Here is a 26,366-nt window from a genome sequence, read left to right on the forward strand (position 1 = left end):
TCTCTTTCCCCCCCCTCGCTCTCTTTCACCCCCCCTCGCTCTTTCCCTCCCCTCGCTCTCTTCCCCCCCTCGCTCTCTTCCCCCCCCCTCGCTCTCTTCCCCCCCCCTCGCTCTCTTTTCCTCCCCCCCTCGCTCTCTTTTCCTCTCCCCCCATCGCTCTCTCTCTCTTTTCCCTCACTCTCTCCTGGCATGGTCAGTACAGAAATCTCTCCATCGTGGAGGGGTGAGAGGGAGTAATAAACATTGAGTCCCTACTGTGTCTGTGTATTTATTTCTAATAAAGTATTTTTCTCTGTGTGATGTCTTTTTTTTTTTTTTTTTAAACCCTTTATTGGAGATTCTTAATGGCCAGGTGAAACTTGGCCTGACATTAAGAATCTCGGGCTTTATACCAGCTGGTAAAACATAGCTGGTATTAACCCCTTATTACCCAGCGTGCCACCTGCCACCAGGGCCACTGGAAGAGTTGGATACAGCGCCAGAAGATGGCACTTCTATGAAAGCGCCATTTTCTGGGGCGGCTGTGGACTGCAATTCGCAGCAGGGGGCCCAGAAAGTTTGGGCACCCTGCACTGCGGATTCCAATCCCCAGCTGCCTAGTTGTACCTGGCTGGACTCAAAAATACGGCGAAGCCCACGTAATTTTTTTTTTTTAATTATTTCATGAAATTCATGAAATAAAAAAAAAAAAAGGGCTTCTCTATATTTTTGGTTTCCAGCTGGGTACAATTAGGCAGCTGGGGGTTGGGGGCAGCCCGTAGCTGCCTGCTGTACCTGGCTAGCATACAAAAATATGGCGAAGCCCACGTCATTTTTTTTTTTAAAAAGTTTTCAGGCAAAAACCTTTTATAAAAAAAAAAAAATGCTTCCCTGGGTTTCTATTGCCAGTGAAAGTAACACCAAGCAGCAGGGGTTAGCAGCCAGTAGCTGCTTGGGTTACCCTTAGCAATAGAAAATGCAGCGGGAGCCCACAAACAGTGATTTTTTTATTTTTAATGAATTTTTTTTAAAAAAATTCGACACGGACTTCGCCCATCGAGCACCAGAGCATTTTACTGCTCAATTCATCCCAAGTAATCAGATGACTCCAGTGTCGGCCGATTACTTGTTCTGTGTCCCTCTGCATCCATTGCAGCGTGTACGGGCTGTGAGGTCAGCGGAGTTCAGTCCAGCACTGGAGTCAGCTGATCTGAACTCAGCTGAACTCCAGCCTGCACACGCTGCGATGGATGCAGGGGGACATAGAACAAGTAAGGTCTAAGCCACACGGCGAGAAAAACCAGTGCGAGTGGAGTGCGATAAAACATCGCATTCCACTCGGACCAATATTAGCCTTTGTGTCAGCACACGTGAGCGATTTATTTTCTCAGCCCTAATTGGACCGAGAAAACAATCGCAGCATGCTACAACTGTAATGCAAGACTCTCTCTCTTTTACCCGTTCAAGTGTATGTGGTGAGAGAAAAATCGCACTGCACTTGCGGTACATCGGTGGACTACGGAGGAGAGAGGGAGAGAAATCCCTCCCACCCCTCCTCAGTGCTGGCCCACCCCTCGAGTGGCGGACCGCCCCCGCAGCTGAGGTCTGCTCGCACAGTCGGACCTCAGTCACAGGGACACACGCATGACACTCAGCTCTGCTGTACTGAGCGTGAGCCGAGTGTAATGTGAGGGGATCGCAGTAATCCCCGTGTGGCCCCAGCCTGATCGGCCGACGCTTGAGTCAGCTGATCTGAACTCCTGTACACACAGCCCGCACACGGTCACATGTGATCGGCAGCAGGCAGTGACTGCTGTTAAGGCTACATTCACATGACCGTTCCGTTTTTGCGGGCCACAAAAAAACTGTCATTTTTTTCACGGATGCATCCTAGTGGCATCCGTGTGACATCTGCGTGCCTTCCGTTTTTTTTGCACACCGCAAAAAACGGAAGCAGCAAGAAAGTTAGTTAGATGAGTAGATATAGAGATGGATAGATATAGAGACAGAGGGATGGAGGGATGGATGAATGAATGAATGAATAGAGGGCTGGATAGATAAGAAAGACATATATAATGTCCTACCCCCCTGCATATTCTAAGCTGGCACCCTTTTGTGACTTTCATGTGGCACTAAGGTGCTTAGTCTTGTATTTAGCCAAAAAATAAATAAATTAAAAAAAATGACATGCGGTCCCCCTATCTTTTGTAGCCAGCTAGGGTAAAGCAAACGGCTACAGCCTGCAAACCACAGCTGGCAGCTTCACCTTGGCTGGTAATCCAAAACAGAGGGCACCCCACGCTGTTATTTTAAATTTAACTAAATAATTTAAAACAAAAAACACGGGGTCCCCCGAAATTGGATCACCAGCCAAGGTAAAGCGGACAGCTGTGGTCTGGTATTCTCAGACTAGGGAGGTTCACCGTTATTGGACACTCCCCAGCCTAAAAATAGCAGGCTGCAGCCGCCCCAGAAGTAGCGCATCCATTAGATGTGCCAGTCCTGGTGCTTCGCGCCAGCTCATCCCGTTGCCCTGGTGCGGTGGCAAACGGGGTAATATATGGGGTTAATACCAGATGTGTAATGTCACCTGGCATCAAGCCCTGGAGTTAGTGATGTCAGGCGTGTATCAGATACCCGACATCACCAACCCAGGCAGTAATAAAAAAAAAAAAAAATAGACAACAAACACATTTTTATTTGAAAAAACACTCCCCAACACATTCCCTCTTTCACCAATTTATTAGAAAGAAAAACAAATCCAGGTCTGGTGTAATACAAGGGGGTCCCACGATGATCCATACCATAGTCAATGTCCCAGTCAATGAAGAACAGAATGTTCCCTATTTGCTGGGAGAGCCGTGCAGTGACCTGAGCTAACATCAATAGGTCAGCCCAGGTCACTGCAGGGCATGACGAGTGCTGCTATCAGGAGGTTAGCGAGGTATATTACCTGCGATGATCGCTGAACTCCTGACAGCAGCGCTGTCACAGAGTTCAATGACCGCCGCCTTCACAAACAAAGTATCGCGAGCGGCCCGTGACGTCACCACTAGTCACAGTCAGGGCTGTGGAGTCGGAGTCGTGGAGTCGGAGTCGGAGTCGGAGCTCATTTTGGTGGAGTCGGAGTCGGAGTCGGTATAAAATGCACCGACTCCGACTCCTAAAATATATAATAAATTGGGGACAGGAGTGCAATGCAGAATGTGCTGAATATTTTACTAAATAATAACATTTAGTATAATGCTTATATTTAAGTGAAAAATTTATTGTAGTACAATGTGAACATCAGACATTTAATTGTTTTTATGATACAATAATCAAGATATTTGGATAGAACATAAAATATTTATTGGAATACAACTTTAGAACACAAAAAACTAATAAATTGTAAATATGTAATATATATATATATATATATATATATATATATATATATATATATATATATATATATATATATATATATATATATACACAGTGTATATACACACACAAGATATATATGTAATCTACTGTATATTACATAGTGTATTACATATTTACAATTTATTACAGTTTTTTGTGTTCTAAAGTTGTATTCCAATAAATATATTTTATGTTCTATCCAAATATCTTGATTATTGTATCATAAAAATTATTAAATGTCTGATGTTCACATACACATATTCATGTACTACAATAAATTTTTCACCTAACTATAAGCAATATATGTAGGAGTCGGAGTCGGAGTCGGAGTCGGAGTCGGAGTCGGAGTCGGAGTCGGAGTCGGAGTCGGAGTTGGAGTCGGAGTCGGAGTCGGAGCCGGAGCCGGAGCCGGAGTCGGTGCAAGAGAATTTGAGGAGTCGGAGTCGGAGTCGAAGGTTTGGCTTACCGACTCCACAGCCCTGGTCACAGTCTCGGGTCGACAGCGAGAGGTGATGTGACAAGCGGCGGGCATAGAAGGCAGTGACGACCGCTGACGTCAGGAGGGCAGGACTTCATCACAGTAGGTAATGAACTTACTAACCTCCTGACGGTAGCGCTTGTCATCCCCGCGGCTGCTGACACTGCAGTGCGGGCCGCTGCTGACACTGCTGAACGGGCAGCCGCGGGGCTGGGGCTGGAGCGGGACACTTGACTTCACGGGCACCCAACGGAAGTCACATGGAAGTGCTTCCGTGTTGCTTCCGGGAATTTTGCGGACCCATTGACTTGTATTGAGTCATGGTTCGTTATTACGGAACAGAATAGGACATGTTCCATAATAACGGAGCGGACATACGGCATTCGATGTGTTTTTTTTTTTTGTTTTTTTTTTTGTAGGATCGGATGCACATGGATGTGCTACCGTGTACCATCCGATCCTACACAAAAGACATTGAAAAGATGGTCCTGTCTGTGGGGCCGCAAAAAAACAGGAACTGACCAGGACAAACGGAACGGTCATGTGAATGAGCCCACCTGCAGCTATTGCAGCGTGTGCGGGCTGTGAGATCAGGAGTCAGCTGATTCCAGCGCCGGCCGATAAATTCTGTGTCCCGCTGCAGAAGGATCCGGTAAAATAGCGGTTGCATGCGCTGCACATTTAATCCACAGGATCCGGTCATATGCGGTTTGCGGATGATACGGACGACACACAGACTAGGCAAGAGGGAAAAAAGCAATCTCATCACCCCGTCACTTTTTTTTCCCCAATTATTTTTTTCACATGTTGCGCCGGCTAATAATCATAAATTCTGTACGTACACACACACACACACACTTACTTTCTTCCCCTGGTTGTGCAGAGCTGGCAGCTGCTGCTGTCTCTGTGTAATTTCTCTCAGTGCATCCACACAGGGAAGAGGCAGGGAGAGGGCTTTGGGTGGAGAGCTGAGGGGGGGGGGGTGTTTACATACAGTGGGTGTGTTTGATAAGCTAGACACCGCCCTAGAGCCACAAAGAATTCTTGGACTTGTAGGAACTGAACACAGGAAGTCAGAGGAGAGATCAACCCCATCAGAGCTGGAGCCAGCAATGAGCATGTGCTGCTAGTGCACAATAAAAGGTAATTTTGCTGAAAAAACATAATAGATGTGTTGAGGGGCACATATTAGCAAGATTTATCAGAAAAAAAAAAATTGGTAACTGGACAACTTCTTTAACTTCCAAAACAAATGTCATGCTGATAAACAAATGTCAGCTGATAAATCATTGAAGATCCTCCTTAAATAAAAATGCTTTAGATGCTGGAGCATCAGTGGCTAGTATTTTTCTCAACTGATGCAAGAGCATTTACATGGTTGTATTGCTCTATTATTAAGAGACAAAAAGCCTTGATATACAAAATTAAAGTACAGTTTTTAGCCTATTTTTCATCACTTCCCCTTCCACTGAGCTAAAACACTGAGTCCATATAACCATTTTGTTTTAATCAACAAAGTTGGAATTACTGACAGGGCTTCAAATCGTCTTGTGTAAAATATGAAGAAATTTTGACCTCTGTTTGGCTTCATCGCATAGATCTTCTTTATAATAAACCTCCTCTGACTGTCCCCCATCGATATCCGATTCAGTATATGTATGCAGAATTAACTGATGGGAGGCAGGAACATTTTTCTAGAATAGTTTGTGATCTCAATTTGAAAAGCCCCTAATGTGCCTAAGGCTGCTTTCACACATCCGGTTTGAGCCGTGCGGCTCAATCCGGCTGTGAAACCTATGCAACGGATGCGGTGAAAACACCGCATCCTTTGCATAAGTTTTTTTACATGCGGCCCGTCCGGTTTTTGCCGCTTGCGTTATGCTACTGAGCATGCGCAGTGGACAAAACCGCATGCGGCGGCCGGATGCGGTTTTTGCCGCATCCGGCTTCTATAGGCATGCATTGAAAAATGCGCCGCATCGGCCGGATACGGCGCGATGCGTTTTTTTTTTGCTGCACAAAAAAACGTGCCAGGCAACGTTCCATCCGGCCACCGCATCGGCTAAATCTGCCGCATGCGGCAAAAACCGGACGGAACGCAAGCCCATGCGGCACTAATTAAAGTCTATGCAGGAAAAACGCAACCGGCAGCAAAAAAAAAACGGTTGCGTTTTTCCTGCAAAGTGCCGGATTGTGCCGCACAGGAAAAAACTGATGTGTGAAAGCAGCCTTAACAGTGGAAATCCTCCCTCTAGTGACCCCTTTTTAGAATTTACACCACTCTGGGAATTAATCTATGGGTGTAGTGACTATTTTTACGCTAGGAGTGTGTTTTCCAGAACAAACTGACACAGTGGAAGTTGCAGAATAAGAACTTCTCAATACATTGTGGTGCCCAATACATTGTAATTCCCGGCTTGTGCTTCTGGAACCATGCACTTATAGATAAGTGGATTCCCTCACTACATTGATGTCAAACGTGGATGCTAACTATGGTTTAGGCACGTTGTGGGGCTCAGAAGAGGAGGGCATTTGGATTTGGGAACACAGATTTCGCCATATTTCTTTTGGTGGGAGCCATGTCTTTTTCAGAGCCTTTGTGCAAACAGTAACTTAGAAACTTTCTATATTTCTGTCACCAGATGAGGGACCCAAGTTAGCACTTTTTTTTTTTATTATTATTATTATTATTATTATTCAGAGTTCTGCACTGAGCACTTACATTAAAGTTTCCACTAAATATTTGAAACGTGATTCAGATGAAGCCACTGTGGTTACCAATATTTTGATGAAACAGCACCTCGCAGCCCCACTCTGACGTCTCGAATACATCGGAGCCATGAGATACGGCCTCGTCACTTCCGCCAACACATGGCGTTTCACACCCTGAGGGGTCCATGCGGGCACGGGGAGGGTGACTGTATGGGCTGTGCGACTGCCGGCTTGTCACCCCCACTCGCTCAAAACCCTGACAGGCCAACAGATTCTTTTCACTAGCCCCAGTGAAACTGGGTCCTGCCATCCCACCGCTGCCACCAATATGTGAACAGCTGGTGGGGGTCATACACATATCCCACCGCTGCCTCCAATCTGTAATGAAGCTGCACCTCGCAGCCCCACCCTGACTTATCTAATACATTGGAGCCACGCGATACAGTCTCGTCACTTCCACCAACATGTGACGTTCTGTACCCCCAGGGGTATGTAATTTCAGCTTCGCACAGGGCTACACGGACACCCCCTGTCCACGCAGGAACAGAGAGGTAATATAAATCCAAAAACGGAAATAGAGATCCATATTTACATATGCATGTCTACCGAGCAAAATATATAAACCTACAATTAGACCTGCATGATTGTATGGTGCATTAGAGGAAATACACAAAATTTCAAAAAGTATACAAATTTTATTAACATGATTTAAACAGCATAAAGTATCACATGGTTAGAGACGGATGTCAAAAAGGACACAGTTAAAAATCATTCCCCTTAAAAACACAGAAAGAACAATCCTGGGACAGTGTGGTACAAAGTTGGTATCGTTTCAGTGGTCAAAAGGAATTTGGGATATATACATACACCCTAAAGTACATCAAGGCTGATTTGCACAAGAACACCAATCTAATGTGCTTCAGCAGTCATAAGAAGGTGTATGATTATACCCCTAATCCATCAAAAATACTAGTACTGACAGTCCAGCAGATGTAGTCAGAAATTGATACACAGGGTAAATACAACATGCAGATGCAGGCATCCTAGACATATAAATAACCATCATGAATTACAGAGATCAAGGCATGCATTACTGCAGTTGTGTTATTAATCATTACTCATATGATGATTAACCAACCTTCAGGTCAAGATATATAATACCAAATGCATACCATGCCAGCCTACCACCCAAAAAGGGAGGGGGGAGAGGTAAGCAAGGGGTTTGACCATAAAGGGGTTGGTAATCTGCTGGAGGCAGATTAAAGATAAAAGGAGACCACTACCTGTCAGACCACACTGCCCAGCACCTCTACGCGCGTTTCACACTCGCTTCGTCAGGAGGTGCTGTGACAGGGAGATGGTCATATTTTTATAGCCCAGGACTCACCTGAGGCCCATCAGTGGCGCGCGGCGCGCGGCGACGGCCATGCCGCCCACTCCAACCGGCGTCCCGGAAGTCGTATTGCGCATGTGCGCTAATCGCTTCACTCATTGGGCGCCGGCTGCAGGGGAGGGACAGACACCGACACACATCGCGCGCACGGGCATCAGTGAGTCTAGCGCCATCTTGATTGAGGGCAAAACTCCTGGCAGCCAGTGCATATCATAAAAAATCATACATATATTACAGGAATATTGTTGTTTTGAGCAGTAATCATAATGTGAGTTCACAATATCGAATACAGTTGACAGAAGATGCATAATGTCCTAATCCCAAGGTTTGCGGAAAACGCGGCACACGGGGATACCAACCTACATTATTAAGCCATCAATAGCAAAAAGATTTTGTGTATTACAAAGTCATCCCGTGCGTCGCATGTCCACAACCAAAGCAAGGACACCATGCATGTCATACAAGCTGAAATCAGATTACATTGCTCCAATATTTATTGATGTACATAAATCCTGGGATATTATTCCATCATATTATATCGCACGGAAGTTTAGTGTGCAGATTGATGTACAAAGGTCCTAAGCCGCAATTCCATCATATATGCAGAGAGTCCGCACATAACTGGCCTCCAAAAAATTCGCTCTCCCCAAGCCCTGTATACAAGAATCAAAGAAAAAAGATTTAAAAAATGACCATAAAAATCAGACAGAGAGCAATAAGCCCAAGGGGGCAGCTCAAGTCAGGCCCAAACAGTAAGCACCACACAGAATATGATTAAACAAGGATAATCAGTGTATACCAAAAGAGCGCATGAGAACAAGAATTGAAACAGGAGTTCAGGGCAAGCATATCCACAGGGAGGGTGATCACAGAAAGGACCAAGGGTCACAGAAAGGGCTTAAAGGACACCAGATCATTTAGACCCTGGGGCTTGACCGTCTCCAATGTGGTAATCCACTTCACCTCCTTCTGGGCCAGTACCTTTTTGTGATCACCTCCCCTCGTACCGAAATAAACCCTATCTATCCCTCTGAACTTAAGGAGACGCCAATTACAGCTATGTTTCTCCCGAAAGTGCCTGGGTATATTATTGAGGGCATCAATTTCTTCCGTTGTTTTAACTTTTGCAGCTTTTTTAATATCCCTAATGTGCTCGAGGACCCTGACTCTAAATTCCCGGGAAGTCAACCCTACATAAATTAATCCGCAGGGGCACTTAGCCCAATAAACAACAAACGTTGTCCTGCAGTTGATAGTATGTACAATCTTGTAGGACTTAGTATTGGATGCATCATGGAAGGAAAAGGACCTCTCCATTTGAGGACAAGCCCCACAATCTCCGCAGGAAAAAGAGCCCCATTTGGGTCCCCTTGTCAAACCCAGAAATGTAGAGGGGGGTGGGACATAATGACTCTTTACTATCATGTCCTTTATTGTTTTGGACCTACGTGGCGTAACTGATGGCCAAGCCGAAATAGCTTTTGCTAAATCACCATCAGACATAAGGATAGGCCAATAGCGTGCTATAACTTCATTCATTTCCCTCCACTGAGAGTGATAGGCCGTGATGAATCTGACTTTTTGATCCGATCTTTTTATGCTTGGTTTAAGGAGATTATCCCTCGGGGTAAGTCTTGCCCTCTCATAGCCAGATTCAATCGATCTATCACTATAGTGGCGGGACTTGAACCGCCTCCTAAGGTCCGCCGCCTGACCCTCAAACAAAACATTGTCCGAACAAACCCTACGGGCCCTCAAAAACTGACCTGTCGGTATGGAGTTGATGACTTGTGGGGGATGAGAAGATTTTGCACTGAGAAGGGAGTTAACTGCTGTTCCTTTTCTAAAGATGTCCGTCACAACAGAACCGTCCACTCCCCGCATTATTCTGATGTCCAGAAACTCTACTGAGTTAGGGCTGCAACAATAAGTTAGTTTAATGTTAGAGTCATTGACATTCAGAGAGCACATAAACCTCTCCAGTTCCTCCTGTCCACCCTGCCAAACCATGAACACATCATCTATATACCTCACCCACAACAGAACTGAACCACCATCACTGTCAGGATATTGAATGGAGCGCTCCCAATACCCCAGGAAGAGGCACGCATACGAGGGCGCACAAGACGCCCCCATAGCCGTGCCCCTCTCCTGGAGATAGTAGCGCCCCTTGAACAGGAAAAAGTTGTGGGTGAGGATAAATTTCAGCAGGGTGAGCAGGAGGGAAACAAGATTACTATCAAGAGAGGTAGTGCTTAAATAATACTCTACAGCCCTTAACCCATCAGAGTGTGCAATAGACGTGTACAATGATTCTACGTCCGCAGTCATCATTATAACGTCATCCCCCAAATACAAGTCCTGTATCCGCACCAGCAGGTCAGCTGAGTCCCGAATATAGGAGGGTAAGTCCAACATCAAAGGTTGCAAATAATAATCCAAAAATCTACAGGCGGGTTCGCACAAGCTATTGATGCCCGAGACTATCGGTCTACCCGGGGGGTCCTGGAGGCTCTTGTGAACTTTGGGTAAGAAATATATAGTTGGTACAATAGGAAATTGGTTCACAAGACCCTCCAGGACACCCACGGGAATGATGTTATCATTACAGGCCTTTTTAAGTATATTATCAAGCTCAGACTTAAAGATTGCAGATGGGTTATTGTCCAGCTTCCGATAACAGTCACGGTTGTTTAACTGTCTGAAAGCCTCAGCCTCATATTTGGTAGTTGGCCAAATGACTACATTTCCCCCCTTGTCAGCCTGTTTCACCACTATGTCCTGCATTTTGGATAACTCGTCAATCGCTTTCCTTTGCCCCTGGCTCAAGTTGTCATGAGATCTCGTCTCAGGGAGTTTGCGAAGATCTTGGACGACTAATTTAACAAATAGGTCTATAGTGGGACAGGCTGACAATGGGGGAAAGGCAGAGGACTTCTTCTTGATGAACTGTGGAAATTTTGAGGTAGATGTTTCCTCTTGTTCGGCCAGTAAGGATTCCAGAAGTTCCACCACTTCTTTATCCTGTGTGGAAAGAGTGGCCCAATCGACATCGCCCCTCCTAGAAAAATGTTTCTTAAAGAGGAGCTTTCGGCCAAAAAGCTGGATATCCTTAATGGCAGTAAACCTGTCAAATCTCGCAACAGGCGAGAATGACAGGCCCATCTGCAACACATCAATCTGATCTTGTGTGAGTGAATGATCTGACAAGTTAATCACCTGCAAGCTATCCTTAGTGCCACGGTCCTTGCCTCCACTCTCAGACTGGTTAGCCTTCTTTTTGGTACTGTTGCGAGTTGTTACTCCGCCTGCAGTAGATCGTTCAGGACCATTTTGATGTGCTAAGGAGCCAGGAAAAGGGGTCCTCGAGCTGTCATCTGATGATATTGAGGAGTTTCTATAAGTAGATCTAGACCTGGATCTTGATCTGAATCTTTTGGGTTGATGCCACCTATATACCCTATCTGATTCATGATCCTCAATATCACGCTGAAATTTCTTTAATTTAAATTGTTTTATGTCATTTTCCCAGCGAAGGGAATCCTTCTGCACTTCCTTTTCAAAATTATCTATAGCATCTTTTGACATCTTCAATTTAATCTCAGAGTTGACTGTCTCAATCTCGGCCTCCAAAGTTTCGATTTTCTTTTTATCATATCCGATGAGGAGTTCCAACATTGTTCGGGAACAAAGCCCACAGGCCTCCTCCCATCGTTTTTTGAAATTGGCGTCATCAACCTCAAAGGACGGAAACACCTGAACTCTTAGGCCTCTGGGGGTAATCCCCCTGGACAGGTATTGCTCCAAAGAGGCCTTGTTCCACCACGTTCTCATGCGCTTATGAATTAAATCCTTGTATCTATTCTGTAACTCACGGTACTGTATAGGGGTTGAAACTTGAGCCGGACCAGAGCCGCCGCCGAAGACCTCGCTCAACTGTGTGATCCAACAGCCATCTCTACTTTTGTAATCCATATTGGACCCTAGATCCAAACCAAAAAATAGAATATAAATCCAAAAACGGAAATAGAGATCCATATTTACATATGCATGTCTACCGAGCAAAATATATAAACCTACAATTAGACCTGCATGATTGTATGGTGCATTAGAGGAAATACACAAAATTTCAAAAAGTATACAAATTTTATTAACATGATTTAAACAGCATAAAGTATCACATGGTTAGAGACGGATGTCAAAAAGGACACAGTTAAAAATCATTCCCCTTAAAAACACAGAAAGAACAATCCTGGGACAGTGTGGTACAAAGTTGGTATCGTTTCAGTGGTCAAAAGGAATTTGGGATATATACATACACCCTAAAGTACATCAAGGCTGATTTGCACAAGAACACCAATCTAATGTGCTTCAGCAGTCATAAGAAGGTGTATGATTATACCCCTAATCCATCAAAAATACTAGTACTGACAGTCCAGCAGATGTAGTCAGAAATTGATACACAGGGTAAATACAACATGCAGATGCAGGCATCCTAGACATATAAATAACCATCATGAATTACAGAGATCAAGGCATGCATTACTGCAGTTGTGTTATTAATCATTACTCATATGATGATTAACCAACCTTCAGGTCAAGATATATAATACCAAATGCATACCATGCCAGCCTACCACCCAAAAAGGGAGGGGGGAGAGGTAAGCAAGGGGTTTGACCATAAAGGGGTTGGTAATCTGCTGGAGGCAGATTAAAGATAAAAGGAGACCACTACCTGTCAGACCACACTGCCCAGCACCTCTACGCGCCTTTTGACCACTGAAACGATACCAACTTTGTACCACACTGTCCCAGGATTGTTCTTTCTGTGTTTTTAAGGGGAATGATTTTTAACTGTGTCCTTTTTGACATCCGTCTCTAACCATGTGATACTTTATGCTGTTTAAATCATGTTAATAAAATTTGTATACTTTTTGAAATTTTGTGTATTTCCTCTAATGCACCATACAATCATGCAGGTCTAATTGTAGGTTTATATAGGAACAGAGAGGTAGACTGAGTGGGCTGCACAACCACCGGCGCGACACCCCACTCTAACAACCTTGACAGGCCGACAGACCCTTTTCACTAGCCCCAGTGAAAAAGGACCCTGCCAGCCCGGTAGTCTGCCATATATATGGCTAGAAACCAGCCCAGGTAGCATGTAATACTAAACCGAGAACATGGACATGTCATTCATGGATCTAAATAAAAGAACAACCCAGGATTAAATTTATATTTAATTGCCTTAAGAGCACACTAGATAAAAACGATATACATTAGAGTATGGTCAAAAATGCAGATACAAGTAAATTATAGGTTCAAGCAGATGTACATATGAATCAGAAACTAGCTTCATTGTGACTAGACTTAGTGGTGACTCGGCACATTGGACACGCTGTGGAGCCACTGGTTTCTTTGGTATTCCTCACACGTTTACTGGACATGATCTCTCCTGGGAAGAATCCCCTCCAAAATGTCTGCTTTCGTTTTTAATAACCCATGTACTTCCCACATACCACCCACCTGGTGACCTATGACAGGGCTTAACAAGGGATATGCCTTCAGGTTCCAGAGAACTATGAAATGACAGCTTTCCTCATATCTGTCACTGAGCGTCCCATGGGGAAGATACTATCATGATTCCTATTCAGATTTTATTTATCTATAGCTAGGAAACATGTCTGTCTTCCAGCGGCTAGACATTAATTATGGGCTGATACTCACGTCCCACAATTAAGGCAAAATGTGTTACGTGCGTCCCGCTGTCCTGAGGCCGGAAATATGCCTGCCATATTTGTGGGAGCTTTGTACATCCCAATTTTATAATTTTTACCCGGATACCTGTCTGCAGGTCCTTTTTTTTGAAGCTTCTCTGGAACTAGCAATCACCCGCACACTTCCCTAGCTGCTCTAGTCAGAGGCTTCAACGTCCCTATAATTAACTTTCACCCCTTTCCATTTGTTCCAGAATGGAGGTATTGGAATTCTGATGCAGGTCAGGATGTGTGTAAATATCTATGATTGGCAGGTGACTGGTATGTATGGATATACCATATTCGTCACACTCCCTCCGCCTCATTATAGTGAATCTTCTATTAGGGGTTCTGTCTGAATCACGTATTTCAGAGATTTACATGGAAACCCCAATGTAAGTGCTCATAGTGCAGAGGATAAATGTGAGCTGAACCTTACTACAATCTTTTGGAGGCAGAATGAACATATAGCAGGTCAAGATTTATTTTTTTTTAATTTTATCTAATACCGTTCTTCGTGCATTATAAGTGATTAGGCAGTCTTATTCTTCGGGTCAGTGTAATTACAGCAATATCACATTTTAGAGTTTTTGGGTTTTTTTTGTTTTTGTTTGGCTGCTATCACACACTAAAACACATTTTCATTATATTTATTTTTTTCTTTTTCCCAAAAAAAAGTGTGTGCATTCACATATTTTGAGCTATAATTTTTCAGTATTTCTGCAGAGTCATGTGAGGGCTTGTTTTTTGGTTGAACAAGTTAATCTTTTTATTGGAACCATTTTCAGGCTTTTTTTTTTTTTTTATTTATTTTTTTTTGTTTAATTTTATATGCAGTTTCACCTGTGGTAAGTTATAAGATATATATAGGTTTTTTTTCTTTGGGTCAGTACGATTACAGTAGTGTTGAGTTCACATTCCCAGCCACTTTTGTCCCATGGAAAATAAAACCATAAAAAGAAGTACACACATTTTGGTTTTGTGTTCAGAAATGTACCGATCTATCAATTTAAAATAAATTAATTTCATTGGTAAACCGCATAATGGAAAAAATTTCAAAATGCCAGCAGTACGTATTTTTGGTTGCTGCAATGTTGCAAAAAAAATGTAATAAGCGATCAAAACATTGTATCTTCCTAAAAATGGGATAAATAAAAGGGACCGCTCAGGCCGCAAAAAATAACCCATCACATAGCTCCAGATCCCGAAAAATGAAACCTTTATGGGTCTCGAAAAATGGTGTGAAAAGTAAATTATTTATATATTTTTATGACCTTCTGTTTTGCTGCTTTTTCTTTTATTTAATGGTTAAAAAAGAACATGTATCCTGTTTGGTATCTATGAACTCGTACTGACATGGAGAATTCGTCTGCCGGATTAGTTTTGCCATATAGTGAACATGGTAAATAGAAACCAAAAAACAATTGTGGAATTGCACTTTCTTTGCAATTTCACCACACTTGGAATTTTTTTCCCCATTTTCTAGTACACTATATGGCAAAATGAATGGTGTCATTCAAAAGTAACTCATTCTTTAAAAAAACAAGCCTTCATATGGCTATGATGATGGAAAAATTAAAGTTATGGCTTTTGCAAAAAGGGGAGGAAAGAACGAAAAACAGAAAATTGCCGGGTGGTAAGGAGGTTAAAAAAAATTACTGGTTAATAGTGTAAAGGCATTAAAAGCGCTTGTCATAATTGAATTTATTGCAGTTTGGGAACCACAAAGAAAGGAATTGGACCAGTGTATTCCTCAAAAGCTGCAAGAAGTGGCCTCAGAATGTGTGATCTGGTTTCCGATTTTAGTGAATTTTCTAAAAGGTTTGTTTTGTATATTGAACACACACCATTCATTTGATGTGCTTGTCTCACAAAGCTGTAACTTGTAAGAAATCCATTAATGAGAACTCAGCACCACAAAAATAGCAATCATGGGTAAAGACCTTCCACAGTTGTCTGGATTTCATTAAATGCTATCTTACATGGCTGATAATGCTGCGATTATATTCTTAAAGGACTAGCTTGCATTACATTGTTCACTGCTATGAAAGACTGAGCTGCCTTCTAACCAGTACAACTTGTTTTTTTGTTTTTTTTCAAGGTGTTGCTGCTGGAGTCTTTAAATCTTTCTCAGCTGTTTCTATGGTTATTAAAGTATAATTATAAGAATTTCATAAGTTTACACTTTTATTGGCAAGACATGCTGGCTATCAGTCTTTGGGCCAAATATGAGTGATTGCAATCCATTCATGCTTAATGAATACTACACATTTCACAATTTTTGCGTTTGTCTCAGATAAGACCTGGGAGTTTCCTGGCCAAGGACCCAAATTTCAATGTCTTGTTTACTGAACCACCAAACTGTCTGGGGAAAATAACTAGTGATGAGGGGACTCGCAGATAACTAGAATCGGCGGGTCCCTGTTATCTAATTTTCAAAATCCAGACTGTATTCCTGTCCCCGTATAAGTCTGTGGGGACCAGAATCCGGCAATTAAAAATGTTGCTACAAGTGATTGGGGGGGGGGATAAAAGCAGACGAGCTGTACTTACCAAGGCTCCGGCACAGCTGTACACTGCTTCCATGCGCACATTCACTTAGGGGCCACTCATAACTTTTTCATTGCATATGCACTGCTTTCCCCACCCACCGGCCGTCCTAGCGTCTGTGATTGGTTGCAGTGCCACACACCCCCAGCCTGTGGGACAGCATCATCCTGCAACCATTCAAAGGCTCTATCTGCGGGTCTATAAAATTAAAATATTTGCTGTAGGGGATCCTCTCATATGATATCCAGCACAGATAAAGCCTACAGCTACAGGCTGCAGCCCCCAGCTGTGAGCTTATTTTGGCCGTGTAATAAAATAGGAAGAACTGCATGCGACTTTATTATTTATTTGAATAATTAAAAAAAAAAAAAAAAAAAATTAAAACAGCGTGCAGTGTGTCCCCTCCCCCACTCCTCATTTGTGATACCCAGCCATGATCCTGAAAGCTGGGGGCTGATATTCCCAAGCTGGGGAGACCCATTATTATTCAGAGTTTCCCCCATCTTAAAAATAGCAGCCTGCAGCTGCCCCGAAATTGCCACATCCATTACGATACGACAATTCCAGCGCTTTACCTGGCTCTTCCCGATTGCCCTGGTGCAGTGGCACTTGGGGTAATATCAGGAGTTAATGACAGCGTGCAACTGTCACAAGCCCAAAATTAGTGCTGGATAGAGGTTATAGCATCACTAATGCTATAAGTAAAAAAAAAAAAAAAAGAAATTTTGAAATATAATACAGCACCCTCTTCCCCCTCTTTATTAACCCCAAAAAGACCTTTGAAGTTCTGCCGTAATCCACACTGTTTCACAACGGTCCTGGCTCTGCTACATCCGAGCCTGGAGAGAGAACATGTCAGTGTTTCCTGGAGCCTGGAGAGATAAAACTTCAGACAGCACCCTTCACTAATTTTGGGCTTGATGACAGTTGTGTGCTATCACTTAACCACTTATTACAGCGATTGCCACCACACCAGGGCAATCTGGAAGAGCCGGGTAAAGCGGCGGGATTGTCGCATCTAATGGATGAGACAATTTTTGGGGCGATTGCAGGCTGCTATTTTTAGGCGGGTGGGACTCCCAATAACCATGGGTCCCCAGCCTGAGAATACCAGCCCCCAGCTGTCAAGCTTTATCATGGCTGGGTATCAAAACTGGGGGGGTCCACACTTTTTGTTTTTTATTAATTAAAAAAAATGCACGCGGTTCTTCCTATTTTGATACAGTCAAGATAAGCACATGGCTGGGGTCTGCAGCCTGTAGCCGTATGTTTGATCTGTGCTGGGTATCATAATATGGGGGCACACTACGCCAAATATTTTATTTTTACTGTTTCAAATAGAACTGTAGAAAGTCTGTGATTGGTTGCAGTCAGAGACACCCCCAGCCTGTGTGACAGCGTCTGCCTGCAACCAATCACAGACACTAGGACTGCCAGTGGGCGGGGAAAGTGGTGCATATGGATGAGCAATAATAAGCGGCCCAGGAAGTGAAGGAGAGGCCGTGGGAGCAATTAGTCACCCCAGAGCCTCGGTAAGTATGAAGCGCTTGCTTCATTCTTATTTTCTTTTATTTTTCCTTTTATATTAATTCCCCATGTTTTCGGATCAATACTTGGAATCCCAGGCCCAGGTGCGGCACTCGGGTAAGTTTGAAACTGAGTGGATCCGGACTTATACAGTCTAGGTTTGTCCATCACTAAAAATAACATTACAACAGTCATCTGCAGTCCAATCCTTGTACTACGTGTAACGTTTTCTCTGATAAAGTCCCTTTCAGTTCGGGAAATCTTTTTAAGAATAATTGTCCAGAGAAGAAAAGGTGAGTGTTACCATTATTCCTGTCAGATGCTAACCGTAAAGCATCTTGGGACCCTTCATGTGTGGGCTTACTTTTTATTCAAAGGAATGGGCTCACTCACAGTTTTGCCTTAGCATACTGCCATGAATAAAGAATGGGATCTAAACCTCCTCCAAGTGCAACTTCTCACAACGATTAGGGAGCAATTTGTGATGAACAATGGTCTTTCAATGCATGATGGAGCACCATGTCACAAGGCAAAAGTGATAACTAAGTGGTTCAGTGAATAAGATATTGAAATTTTGGGTCTTTAGCCATGAAACTCTCCAGATATTAATAGGTAAATCCTAAAATAGCAGGTGTATAAAGAAAAACAGCTTTGTGATAAACTCCAAGCATTGATTAGACAAGAATGGGCTCCCATCAGTCATGCTTGGCCCAGAAGCTGATATCCAGCATGTTGGGGTGTATTGCAAAAGGCTTGAAAATTAAGGTTGAACACTGTAATCAGAGTCTTAACATACATTTAACTGACAAGCAACATAAATTTAAAAATGTATTAAATGCTTATAATTGTGCTTCAGTAATCATAGAAGCATCTGGCTAAAAGATTGAAAAACATTGAAGCCACATTGTTTGTGAAAACTATTTGTGCTGGCGTAAAAATTTTGGCCACGACTGTATATGTAATATCGACATATTTTCCAGCACAAATGATGAGAAACTGCCTGACAAAATTTTATAACTCAAAATGAAGATTTAATTTATACCCACTCTTCCATATGAGCCATAATAGAGAGATGGCAGAAAAACCTTCACTTACATGTGACCACATACCTAAAGGCTACTTTCACACCACAGTTGTTTGGCATCAGGCACCTTCCGGCGTGTGCCTGATGCAACAGATCCGGCGCAGAATATGCAACAATGGATGCGCCGGATCCTTTTTTTTTTTTTGACAGATCCGGTATACCTGATCCGTCAAAAACTGATCCGGCGCATCCGCTTATGCATCTGCTTCGTCCGTTTTTTGTTTTTTTCTTGCTGGATCCATTTTATTTTTCAATCCGGCGGCTGCATCCGGTTTTTGACGCATTACGCCGGATCCGGCGTCCATAGGCTTCCATTGTAAATCACGGCGGATCCGACGCGATGCGGTTTTTTGTCAGAGACAAAACGTTACAAGAGACGTTCCATCCGGCCGCTGCATTAGCCAATTACGACGGATGCGGCAAAAGCCGGATACAACTCAAAAAGGCCATCAGGCACAATCCGGCGCTAATAGAAATCAATGGGGATAAAACTGATCTGGTGCCGGATCCATTTTATCCGTTCTTTTCCGGATTGTGCCTGATGGGAAAAAAACTGATGTGTGAAAGTAGCCTAACCCTAGCACATGTTATGTAGTTGGTTATGTTCCCATGTTGCAGATTTTCTGCACCTCTTGGCAGGAAAGATTCTGCGGAAACAAGTGCGTTTTTATGTGGGGATTTTTATTTTTTTTTTGGTAATAAATCAACCAAGAAAATGTCACAAAATGAACACAAGAAAGCGGTTCATGGTAAAATATATGTACTTTATTAATTAAAACATTTTTTCAGGCTAAAAAACAGAGAGATAATGCTCCTGAGAGGGACCCAAACAATTACACAGAAGTACTCGAAAGGGGGGATTACAGGGAAATAATTGATACAATAATTCATATAATAAATACCTCACGTAAATATATAAATACTTTAGAAATCAAAAGATTATCTGAAAAATTGTGAGGTACTCAAAAAATAATAAATAAAATGCACTGTAAACATATATTTGCTGCTAAATTGCAATAACTCTGGCCAACATAAAGCACAAATATACTAAGTGTTGCCAGTGACACACTATACAGACACATGAAATACCGTAGTACTTCAAGTTCAGCAGCCAGAGGAATACTAAAGTGCACCATGGTTAAATGTAGCGATACCCTGCATCTACACAAACCCGAGTACTAATTAACAATGGAATAAACAAGCCCAAAGGCAAATAAAGTGCAATAATTACCAAATAGGTGACTGTAAAAAGCCTGGGTCTGGGTAATAATAATAATAATTATCTTTATTTCTATAGCGCCAACATATTCCGCAGCGCTTTACAATTCAGGAGGATCATATACAAACAAGTAATAGTTATAGAATATACAATATTTAGAGGGGAAAAAAAGACAACCCTGCTCCTGAGAGCTTACAATCTACAATGTGATATGGGTGGGGCAAGGTACAAGTGCTTATTTACAATGACCATCCAGCCATCTCAAGGAAATGGGGGATAGATAATGCCTTCCTGGACCAATTGGCCTTAACCCTGAGATGCATTTGGGTGCCATGGAGTTTGACGTGGGGTTATGTTGTGAGAAGTTGTAGAGGGACTGTGTGAATTGGATTTAATTAGGGAGTGTGATAGGCCACCCTAAGATGCATTTTTAGGGTGCGTCTGAAGCTGAGTAAGTTGTAATTTGTCCTAAGCTCTTGTGGTAGAGCGTTCCAGAGGATTGGTGCAGCTCGGAAGAAGTCTTGGATCCGGGAGTGGGAGGTTCGAATTAGTGTGGTTGTTAGTTGAAAATCATTTGCAGAGCATAGAGAACAGGTGGGGTGATAGACATAGGGGGGCTGCTGCATTGTGGAGAGCTTTGTGGGTGAGAACAAGCAGTTTGAATTGGATCCTGTGATATATGGGAAGCCAGTGCAATGACTGGCACAGAGCAGAGGCATCTGAGTAGCGGTTAGCCAGATAGGTGACCCTGGCTGCTGCATTGAGGATGGACTGTAGAGGAGAGAGTCTAATTAGCGGCAGACCAATTAATAGAGAATTACAGTAGTCAAGGCGAGAGTGGATCAGGGCCACGGTGAGGGTTTTTGTCGTTTCCATTGTGTGAGAGGGGCGGATTCTAGAGATGTTCTTGAGGTGCAAGCGGCAGTAGCGGGCAAGAGATTGTATGTGGGAGGTGAAGGAGAGATCAGTGTCAAGTATAACGCCCAGACAGCGGGCTTGCTGCCTAGGACTTAAGGTCCAGTCACACTAAGCAACTTACCAGCGATCCCAACAACGATAGGGATCGCTGGTAAGTTGCTAGGAGGTTGCTGGTGAGATGTCACACTGCGACGCTCCAGCGATCCCACCAGCAACCTGACCTGGCAGGGATCGCTGGAGCGTCGCTACACGAGTTGCTGGTGAGCTCACCAGCAACCAGTGACCAGCCCCCAGCGCCGCGTGGAAGATGCTGCGCTTGGTAACTAAGGTAAATATCGGGTAACCAACCCGATATTTACCTTGGTTACCAGTGCACGGAGCTACAGAACAGAGCAGAGAACAGGGAGCAGCGCACACTGAGCGCTGGCTCCCTGCTCTCCTAGTTACAGCACACATCGGGTTAATTACCCGATGTGTGCTGCAGCTAAATGTGCACAGAGCAGGGAGCAGCGCACAATGCTTAGCGCTGGCTCCCTGCTCTCCTAGTTACAGCACACATCGGGTTAATTAACCCGATGTGTCCTGCAGCTACATGTGGACAGAGCAGGAGCCGGCACTGACAGTGAGAGCGGCGGAGGCTGGTATCAAAGGTAAATATCGGGTAACCAAGGACAGGGCTTCTTGGTTACCCGATGTTTACATTGGTTACCAGCCTCTGCAGAAGCCGGCTCCTGCTGCCTGCACATTTAGTTGTTGCTGTCTCGCTGTCACACACAGCGATGTCTGCTTCACAGCGGGAGAGCAACAACTAAAAAATGGCCCAGGACATTCAGCAACAACCAACGACCTCACAGCAGGGGCCAGGTTGTTGCTGGATGTCACACACAGCAACATCGCTAGCAACATCACAAAAGTTGTTCGTTAGCAGCGATGTTGCTAGCGATGTTGCTAGCGATGTTGCTTAGTGTGACGGGGCCTTTATTGTTGTGCCACACACAGAGAGGGAGATGTCGGGTTTAGGAAGGTTGGAAGACGGAGGAAAAAGAAGTTCAGTTTTGGAAAGGTTAAGTTTCAGATAGAGAGCAGACATGATGTTGCAAACTGCAGTCAGGCAGTCACTTGTGTTCTGTAGTACAGCGGGGGTGAGCTCAGGGGATGAGGTGTATAATTGTGTCATCAGCATAAAGATGGTACTGAAAGCCAAATCTGCTGATGGTCATTGCAATTGGGGCAGTGTAGAGGGAGAAAAGAAGAGGGCCAAAGACTGAACCTTGAGGGACCCCAACAGTGAGAGGAAGAGGAGAAGATGTGGAAACAGCAAATACACTGAATGAGCTGCCAGAAAGATAGGAAGAGAACCAGGAGAGCACAGTGTCCTTAAGGCCGATAGAATGGCGCATAGAGAGAAGGAGATGGTTGTCAATAGTGTCGAAGGCGGCAGAGAGGTCAAGAAGGTTAAGCAGAGAGTGGTCACAGTTACGTTTTGCTGTCAACAGGTCATTGGTCACTTTGACAAGGGCAGTTTCTGTTGCGTGTAAAGGGCGGAAGCCAGACTGCAAAGGATCTAGAAGAGAGTGAGAGGAGAGGTAGCGGGTGAGGCGAGACTAGACCAGGGTAAACAGGGGTGGAGGTACGCAGTTGATTACTTTTGGTGATAATTAAAGTATTTTATTTATTTTTATTTTATTTTTTTTAGATTTGAAGTTCTGGCTAAACAGTACAAATCAATGTACCCTTCACTAGAAATCAACATTGAAGGAGAACTTATCAAGCTTAAGGTATTTCACTTATAATCTTTGACAGCTTATTAAAAGTTTTCATAATGTCTTCTGTAAGTACAACAGAATAAAATGTGCAGTCTTCATTATGAAAATACTTGTGTATTTCTCCCAGGGAATTATTGCAGTTAGACACATTGTCATTCAAATGTTTATTTCCTTTGCGTGTATTGGAACAACACACACACACACACACACACACACACACACTCACGGCATAATTTCACAAGCCGCCACAGAAATGGTCATTGGGGGGGGGGGTAACAAAATTGCCAACACCTGTTTCTTGCCACATAAAGTTGTTTACCAACAATTTTGTACAGCCCGCTTTTGTTTTTTGTTTTTTTCTGTGAAATTGTCCATTTTTGCCCCTTTTTTATTTGTGTTCCAATACACACCAAGGAAATAAACATGGTGCAGAGGTTGTAGTGTGGACAAGTCTTTTATCCAGGTAATAAGTTCAAACAGGTGCAGTTAATACAGGTAATGAGTGCAGAGTAGGAGTGCTTCTTAACCCCTATATGACGGCCTTACAGATTAAAGTGGCGGTAGTAAAGGGTACTTCTGCCATATCGCCATTTTAAAATGGCGGTAAGAAAAGTGTGTAGCGCCCCCCAGCGTCAGAAAATCTCTGAGGGTTCAGCTACCAAGGATAGCCGAGACCCTGAAGATCACAATTTGGGCCGTTTTTTCCGGTCACGTGATCACCGTTGTACACCGTATAAAGATGGCCATGTTACAGTAAATGGTGGCTCTGGTAAAAAAAAAAAAAAAAAAAAATGACTTATCTCCCCTCTGGCATGATCAAACATGTCAGATGGGAGATAAATTCTTCACCTTCGGTCCCCGTGTGGCCAAAGTGCCCACCAGTCACACTCTCCCCCATCTTGATCCTCTAAAATGGTGGCCACACGAGTGGTGCACACGCTCCATTCATTCTCCTCTGATTTCTGTTGCACCTGACATGTCAGATGTGACATAAAAGTCCTCCCGGGTCACCATCCAGTATCCTTAGGTCCCCCCTGTACTTTCTGCAGCGATCCCTCCTCCTCCTCAAAAGATATCGGCCACATGCGCAAAGCAGCTCTCATCCGGGTCACTGGCAGTGAGGTTACAGCAGCTCACGCTGCTGTGGTGTGGACCCGGGGAGTGGGAGTGCAGTGTTCTCAGGTCTCTGCACCCACAATACTCACATGGAGTGCCTGCTCTTCCAGAAAATGGGGAATAAGTTCACTGAGCCAGCCCCCCATTTTCTGGAGGGTCCAGAGTTGTCGTGGGACATATAAAATAGATTGCGGCGGACCAAATTTTTCTTTTCTTTTCAATAAATTGGTGAAAGAGGGAATGTGTTGGGGGGTTTTGTTTTTTTCAACTAAAAATGTTTGTCTTTTTTTTCCTGACTGGGTTACTTATGTCAGGTATCTGATAGACACCGCAACATAACAAACGTCTGGGCTTGATGCCAGGTGACATTACACAGCTGGTATCAACCCTTTATATTACCGCCTTTGCCACCACACCAGTCAATGGGATGAGCTGGGGCAGCTGCGGCCTGCTATTTTTAGGCTGGGAAGGGCAAAATAACCATGGCCCTTTTCACTCTGAGAATATCAGACCACAGCTGTCAGCTCCACCTTGGCTGGTAATCCAATTTGGGGGGGACTTTTTTTGTTTTGGATTACCAGCCAAGGTGAAGCTGCGGCCGTCTGCTGTACACTAGCTGGCTAGCAGAAATGGAGGGACTTCCACATCATTTTGGGGTTTTTTTTGTTTTTTTTTTTTGTTTTATCATTTTTTTGGCTGAATATAAGGCTAAACACCCTTTAGAGCCACATGAAAGGCACTAAAGGGGGCCAGCTTAGAATATGTAGGGGGTGGGACATTATATATGTGTTTTACACCTCTGTCCATCCATCCATCCTAGCTTTTTAGGCTATGTGTCCACGAGAGAATGTAGCTGCGGATTTTTCTGCATCAAAATCCGCGGCTTTCCCGCAAAATCCGCACCTTTTCAAAGGTGCGGATTTACCGCGGAATCGCCGCGGATTTGGTGCGGATTTTTTATTTTTATATTTTTTTTTTTTCCCCAATTTTAAAGCCAAAATCCGGATGAAAATCCGCAACAATAATTGACATGTTGCAGATTTTTTCGGATCAAAATCCGCACGAAATCCGCTGCGGAAAAATCCGCAGCATGGGCACAGCATTTCCAAAATGCCATAGAAATGGCTGGGAAGTGCCTGAGCTGCTGATTTTTGGGAAATCCGCGGCTTTTCCGCGAGAAATCCGCTGCAAAATCCGCGCATTTTCCGCAGCGTGGGCACATAGCCTTAGGCTCCCTGTACACAATCAGGGTTTGTAGTGTTTATACATTGTGCAGTACAAGTACAGTGGATGGATTTTTAGAAATCTCCTGTCCACTGTGCTTTTTTTTTTTTTCCCATAGCCTAAACTGACCTGCAGCGTGGCTTCCTGAGCCTCAGCTTGTCAATTTATACTGTGGACATGAGTGTTGTTCGCAGGGAGAATAGAGTTAAAGTCCGCAGCAGCCTGAATCCAGATCGCGGGTATGGGCAGCTGCGTTACAACACTCACATCTCCGCAGGAGGGCTGACACTGTGTCCTAGACGCGGTGTCGCCTAAAAAGTGAGAAATTTGGCACTAGATCAACATTTTTGTGAAGTACCTGTGGGTTCAAAATGCTCACTATACACCTGAATAAAATCCTTGAAGGGTCTAGTTCCAAAATGGGGTCACTTGTGGGGGCTTCTGCTATACTTCTGCAAATGTGACATGGAGCCTGCAATTTATTTAAACTTTTCCAAAATGCACATGGTGCTCCTTCCGTTCCAAGCCTTTCCTTTTGTCCAAACAGGTTTTTAGCGACATGAGGGGGTATCTCTGCGCTCATAAGAAATTAGATGATAAACTGTGGGGCCCACTTTTTGGTTTTGCCTCTTGAAAAAAGTGCTAAAGCAACATTTTTCTGAAGGGGAAAAAAAAGTTATCAATATGAGAACCTAAGTTTATCAAATTCTGTGAAGTACCTGTGTGTTTAAAAGGCTCACTATACCACTCTATTAAAGCCTTGAGGGGTCTAGTTTCCAAAATGGGGTCACTTTTGGGGGATCTTCACTGTTTAGGTACCTCAGGAGCTCTCCAAACGCGACATTGCGTTCGCTAATAATTCCAGCCAATTTTACAGTCAAATGGCGCTTCTTCCCTTTTCGATCCGTGCCATGCGCCCGAACAGTTGATTTCCACCACATGTCAGGTATCGGCGTACTCACGATAAATTGTGTTGCACTTTTTCCTTATACCCTTGTGAAAAAAGCTAACTGGTTGAAGTAGTCATTGTGGCAAAAATGTACCGTATATGCCGGCGTATAAGACGACTGGGCGTATAAGACGACCCCCAACTTCTGCCCTAAAAATATAGAATTTGGGATATACTCACTGTATAAGACTACCCCGCTCCCAAATGAAAAAAAGTCTGCTTTGATTGCAACATGTTAATTTTAATTCCGCGAGAGCCGTACAATATGTTTTTAAAGGGCCATTGAC

General features: G+C 43.7%; 1 protein-coding gene across 1 annotated transcript in view; it reads left to right on the top strand.

Annotated features, from left to right (window-relative positions):
- LOC142296314 (adenylosuccinate synthetase isozyme 2) overlaps positions 1–26,366 on the top strand; it is a 354,349-nt gene that overhangs the window by 190,796 nt on the left and 137,187 nt on the right. The window contains exons 6-7 of the mRNA XM_075339753.1: positions 15,440–15,547; positions 22,721–22,802. Of these exons, the coding sequence (XP_075195868.1) occupies positions 15,440–15,547; positions 22,721–22,802 (190 nt within the window). The remainder of the gene's footprint in view (positions 1–15,439; positions 15,548–22,720; positions 22,803–26,366) is intronic.

This window comes from Anomaloglossus baeobatrachus, chromosome 3, assembly GCF_048569485.1.
Source record: "Anomaloglossus baeobatrachus isolate aAnoBae1 chromosome 3, aAnoBae1.hap1, whole genome shotgun sequence".
Lineage (NCBI taxonomy): Eukaryota > Metazoa > Chordata > Amphibia > Anura > Aromobatidae > Anomaloglossus > Anomaloglossus baeobatrachus.